General features: G+C 41.1%; 1 protein-coding gene and 1 non-coding gene across 2 annotated transcripts; one reads left to right on the top strand and one right to left on the bottom strand.

Moving 5' to 3' along the window:
* Positions 1-2,931: 2,931 nt before the first annotated feature.
* LOC118476050 (photosystem I assembly protein Ycf3) lies at positions 2,932-5,087 on the bottom strand. The gene is made up of 3 exons (XM_035964087.1): positions 4,965-5,087; positions 3,903-4,128; positions 2,932-3,172 (listed from the first exon to the last, which is right to left on the bottom strand). Exons 1-3 carry the CDS (start codon positions 5,085-5,087, stop codon positions 3,012-3,014), a joined length of 510 nt encoding a protein of 169 aa, XP_035819980.1. The 3' UTR covers positions 2,932-3,011.
* A 495-nt stretch (positions 5,088-5,582) lies between these two features.
* On the top strand, positions 5,583-5,669 carry TRNAS-GGA (transfer RNA serine (anticodon GGA)). The gene has a single exon. It is a non-coding gene; the product is annotated as a tRNA-Ser (tRNA).
* The last annotated feature ends 331 nt before the right edge of the window (positions 5,670-6,000 follow it).

A 6,000-nucleotide genomic window follows, 5' to 3' on the forward strand; every position in this document is an offset into this window, starting at 1 on the left:
GCTCCGGGAGGTCCTGGCGGTCACAACGGTGTACGGCTTGACGGCGGGGGTGGCCGGAATCGTCCGGTCCACGTGCGCAGGCGGGTGCTCTCGTCGGCGGCGGGTGTTCCGGCCAAACCACGGTGATCTAGTTCAATCTAGTGGCACGATGAGCTTCACGGGGTGACGTAGAGGTTATGTGCACAAGGAATCGAAGAATGGAGCAGAGGATTACCTGGTCTACGGTCACTGGCGGTCGGGCGAAGTCCGGCGACCGTGGACTGGCTTCTGCGGCGAAGCAAACTCCGATTCCTCGCTTGGGGAGCTTCACCGAGGTGTGCACAGTCTTCTCCGAGGGTCGGGCGTGGCTGGGAAGGACTCGGTTGGCCGGTCTACGGTGGCACGGGGATCGGGCGGCTGCGGGCACGCCGTGCACGGGCAAACGCCGGTGGTTTTGGGCTCTGGTGAGGTCGAGCACGTGCGGAGGGGTACAGTCGAAGTCCCCGGGGTGCTTTATAGGTGCGGGCGTGGGCCATGGCGCCGGCTTGGCTTTGGCGCGATGCGGGGCACGCGGGGGTGTGCGTCGGGCGTGCTCTGGCGAGCTTAGAGCACGTCGAACACGTGGCTCTTTGCTTCTGCCCCTGTTCTTCCCTCTGCTGAGCGGCCAAAACGTACGAATCTTGCCCTAGGGCCTGTGAGAGATCTCTTCCCTACACCTAGAGCTACCTAGTTCATGTGAGTTCCAAGGGTAGATGTGGTCGGGTTAGAGAGATACGGGGGTGGGAAGTCGGCTATGTCAGAGATGTCCAAACCGAGACAAAACTTGTGCCAAGTCGTGTCAAACGACTTAGGGTTGGGCTCAACCCTTTCCAGGGTGTTCTAGAGGTAATTTGGCGCCACTTTGTCAATTGGGTCAAAATGTTTTGAAGTTTGAATGAGGGTGAACATGTGTGATCTTTGGCCAAGGGTTGGTTTTGGACTTAGACAAATCCTGATTTTTCTTTTGTGCTCAACCCTTTGGTGACCCTTTTGGGCCTTTCTGAAATCTTTTTGGGGTTACTTTCTTACTATTATTTGTAGGTTATTAAGTGTACTACAACTTTTATATTTGGTCCAAGCCATGATCATATGGTCCTCAAGACCTTTTGGTCATACTTACTTCTAGGGTTCCCATTGTCCAAAGGGGTTTGCATTAGGGTTTTGGGCAATTCTCCCCTTTAGAGGTGCATGATAGGTTAGGGTATGATATCTAAGATGGGTTGCACTTACTTAGGATTTTGATTTCCAAGTTTGGTGCACTTTGCTCAAACTAACCCACATGTGATAGTAGGTTTAAATGGTGTAGCCTTGGGTGGACACCCTAAGTAACACCTGACGTGTTACACTATAGGTACTAACTCGCCGCGTCCCCACCTTAAGCCGATACTTGTTGTTGCACCAGGAGCTGTTGTGCCAGGCACGCTAGCATGGATATTTTGTATCCATTTAGCAAAGATGGGTTGTAATTGTATGGCGGTATCCAAAAACATACCTTCGGGACGACCTAAAGCACTGGTATCATTATGCATGTACAAGCCAAAACTGTGAAAACCCATAAATATACATACCCAGTTAAGGTGGGATATGATTGCATCGCGGTGTCTAAGGACGCGATCTAATAGATCATTGTATCGAGTAGTTGGATCATAGTCTCTTACCATAAAAATGGCTGCATGTGCAGCAGCACCAACTATTAGAAATCCGCCAATCCACATGTGGTGTGTGAATAGGGGAAGTTGTGTACCATAGTCAGTAGCTAGGTATGGATTAGGGGGCATAGAGTACATATGATGAGCTACAAAAATTTGGTGATTCAACATGGATTCTACATCTTGGAACCAGGACAATTTGGGAGTGGCTTTGTCAAAATGGAACCAACCGGCAAAAAGCATTAACGATGCAAAAATCAATGCACCAATTGCGGTACAATAGAGTTGTAATTCACTAGTTATTCCGGATGCCCGCCAAATTTGAAAAAACTAGAGGTTATTTGGATTCCTCGGAAACCCCCGCCTACATCACCATTCAAAATTTCTTGTCCTACTATTGGCCAAACTACCTGAGCACTAGGTCCAATGTGAGTAAGATCGCTTAGCCATGCTTCATAATTAAAAAAAACGGGCACCATGGAAGTACATGCCACTAAACCAAAGAAAGATAATGGAGAGTTGGCCGAAATGAGCACTAGACTTTTCGGGAGATCTCCTCCAAATCACCGGTATGACTATCGAAATCGTGAGCATGAGCATGTAGGTTCCAGATCCAAGTGGTAGTATCGGGGCCCTTAGCTATTGTTCTTGGGAAATGCCCGGGTCTGGCCAATTCCTCAAAAGTTGTTTTTATAGGATCCCTATCCACAACAATTATAACTTCTGGTTCCGACGAACGAATAATTATTAAGTCCTCCTCTTTCCAGACAACACATACAAAGAGACCCGTTAACTGTCTTTTATTGAATCTTTTAAAGATAGATATTATGATTAATCCTTTTCTTTACTATCTACCATCCTTCTATTTTTAGTTATTCACTGGAGCAATTGTATATTGAAGTCAATCTGAGGCAAGTGTTCGGATCTTTTATGACATAAGGATTGGGTGCCTAACGAACATTGGTTATTCTGGAAAATTATTTCCTGACATAACAAAAAAACTTTTCTTACGTTTTAATTTAAGAAGCTGGTGTATTTTTTCTGAGGGTATAAGCCCTTATCTACATCTACTTTCCTTGAGTGAGCATAATATAGATTTTTTTATTCGATTCAAAATTCCAAGATAACTCATTAGAATTATTAATAAGATTGTCCTGATATATTAGGTAGGAATATTTAGAATGCCGATTTTTATGTACTTTATTACTTCTGTTACAGAGCCTATCCCTATTATTTAACCTTATGAAATATGATATAAAATTGAAGGTAGAAGAAAGGGATATAATGAAATTCTTGATTTGATTTTCAACCAAACCACCCTTTTTATGAAAATGGAGAGTGGTCTTATTCAAATTCAAAGCGCTTCGTAATCTTTAACCAGTTCTGTGCTTCAATATAATTTCCTGGAGTAAGCGTTATAGCATGTTTCCAATACTCATCAGCTTGATCAAACCAAGCTTCCGCAATTTCCGAATCGCCCTGTACAATGGTCTGTTCTCCTCGGTTGGTATAGGCAGTTCCTTTCCCTAGAACCGTACTTGAGAGTTTTCTACCTCATACGGCTCAGAAATTGCTATCTTAATTTCCCCTATCTTAACTGAATTCAATTTCTCAAAAATCAATCCAATTTCTTTTTGGGTTAAGCAGAAGAAGTTAATTACCTAAGTATCAAACCCTAATTTTGATCAATAATAAGTTTGATCTTTTCTCCCACCTTTAGAAGAATGAAGCATAGATAGACCTATATCCTTTGTTTGAATTTTCTGAAAGGTAACTATCTCGGTTTCGTTTCTTTCATATATGAAATTTCTATAGAATCCTAGAAAAAGACCTTTTTTCCATAATGAAGAAAAAAGAACTTACTATCTTTGGGATCTGATACTACACCGCTGCTTAATCCCTTAGTGGATCGGCTTTATTACATAAGCGGATTCCTAAATTTTGTCCCATATCGTGGTATAATGAAGCAGTTTTTTTAGTTGTATCGACCCAGTCGCTCACTAATTGATCTTTACGGTGTTTTCTCTATCAATTTCAACTTTATCCATAGAATAGTAGTATAGGCTCTACTTTCTTCCTATTTTGATTCTCGTGAAGTGTCCTTCCTTCCTACAGCTAATAGGGTAAAATCGTTGTTTTGACGATCCCGATGTAGAAAGCCCTCTATTCTAGTATTCACTAGAAAATTCCCTCTTTTCTTTTTTTCTTTTTTCTATAGTGGAGATAGTCGCACGTAATGACAGATCACGACCATATTATTAAAAGCTTGCGGTAAGAAGGGGTTTCGTTCTAGCGTCCGGAAATAATATTCCAAAGCCTTTGTACACTCTCCATTGCTTGTGTGTATAAGGCCTATGTTATATAGTATATAACTTCGATCATAGGGATCAATTTCTAGTCGCGTAGCTTCATAATAATTTTGCAAAGCTTCCACATAATTTCCTTCGGATTGAGCCAACATCTGTTACGATTGTTCATTCTATTCAAAAAATCTCCGTTCCAAAACTGTACATGAGGTTTTCATCTCATACGGCTTCTCCCTTCTATACATAGTACTAAGTAAAAAATCAACAGAATAAAAATCAAATTAGTCCCATCTCATTATGGACCGAAGGGGGCTGGTATTTTTCCAAGAAATCTCTAGCCAACCTTCCCCCGAGAGGTTTTTCTTAACACCAAGGGCTGATTTGGTGACCCGGGATCCCGGGAGGATTGGAGGGGATTGAGGGGGAAATTAGTTTATTTCCCCCTCAATCCCCTCCCATCCTCCCGTGATCCCCTTGTCACCAAATCAATCCCAATGAATTATATTAATGCTAGAGGAAAACGATAGCTCCAAGAATTTCTTTGTTCTCAACGCCTCCTATTTAGAGGAATTGTTTGTTATAAGGGTATCCAAAATACAAACCTGATGGTTGTTTGTTATCCCAACCATTCTTCCCAACCCTGATACCAATCAGGAAAGGGCTAATTTCTAACAAAGTTTTTCTCTTGTTGATTCCTATTTCATGGTGAAGTGCTTTTCTCCCCTATGCTGCCTATTGGTACTAGTAGAGTCGGATTGCCGTGTAATACAAAACCTATCCTGTAGGTGTAACCTTTCTCTCAATACTCAAATCTACGATTGCCCTGTAATACAGAACCTATCAATCGAGGATACACGATAGAAGGAATTGTTAGTTCACCTCACCTTCCCCAAGCGCGGGTTTCCTTTACTAATTTTGTTCTCTCTATGCGAACCCTCTCTCTTTCTCGTAAGAATGAGATATAGGTATGGCTAAAAAAGAGTCAAATCGCACCATCTCTATAATAAGTAAATGACCTTTTCTCCCCGGAGGTTGTCGAAATTATTTGCAGTAAAATATTGGCTACAATCGAGGTCTTATCAATGAAATTTCCATTTATACGAGATCTAGGCATAATTCCCAACCCGTTCTATATAGAATTTTTTCATTCTATCACAAAATAACATAAAACCAAAACATTCTATTCTTACAAATCGATCCATATGCTCTAAATGGATAAGAGAGATATGGATTTTCCGCTCAGCTCAAATTGTCTCCTTTTCCTTCTGTTTGGACAAGAAGAGAAGAGATATGAAATATTTGACTAAGACTGGATTTCATTCCACTTTCCTATTTGTCAACAACAACTTCCCTCATCAGCTATTTCACGTTTTCAAAGTCATTAATTGCCCCATATCCCTTTTTTTACATTGTATGGCGTAATGTACCTTATGCAAATGGAATTCTAGGGTTCCTTTATTTTCTTATGGAATAAGAAGAATTCTTCCATTCTTTTTTATTCCAATCCAATAGAGCCATGGAATTCCCAAGCCGTTGTGGCTGTACCTGTACTGCAGGAATACGAATACTCGCTATTCCTTCAGTTTATTTTCCGTAATAAGATTATGTAGGAGAGATGGCCGAGCGGTTCAAGGCGTAGCATTGGAACTGCTATGTAGACTTTTGTTTACCGAGGGTTCGAATCCCTCTCTTTTCGTTTCTCTTAATTCATCAATGTTAGCGATCACAATGTAACAAATTAAATAATAATTTATTCCAACAATAATACCTTTAATTAATAGAAATTATCTATAGAAAATTACTGTGGTATGTAAAATACACATCGAGCAAAAAACAAAAAACAAAAAAAAGTATCCTAGGGTTAATCTATTTCTGCTACGTGAACGGGAAAATATGAATAAAGAGCCTTAGGTCGATTTAGTTTGGGGAAAGGGGAAGGGGAAAATTCTATGAACCTTCCCTTTTTTCGTTAAGTTCAAGTCTGGCGAAATAATATTCTACAACTAACAACTCATTTATTTTGAGAT

Source organism: Zea mays, chromosome 1 (assembly GCF_902167145.1).
Source record: "Zea mays cultivar B73 chromosome 1, Zm-B73-REFERENCE-NAM-5.0, whole genome shotgun sequence".
NCBI lineage: Eukaryota > Viridiplantae > Streptophyta > Magnoliopsida > Poales > Poaceae > Zea > Zea mays.

Bases quoted from the DNA above. Each gene is read 5' to 3' on its own strand.
- LOC118476050 (XM_035964087.1), bottom strand. From the start codon at position 5,087: ATGCCTAGATCTCGTATAAATGGAAATTTCATTGATAAGACCTCGATT. The intron at 4,129-4,964 runs GCGATTTGACTC...CAATCGTAACAG, and splicing joins TTACTTATTATAGAGATGGT to ATGTTGGCTCAATCCGAAGG. The intron at 3,173-3,902 runs ACGTGCGACTAT...CTGCCTATACCA, and splicing joins TATGGTCGTGATCTGTCATT to ACCGAGGAGAACAGACCATT.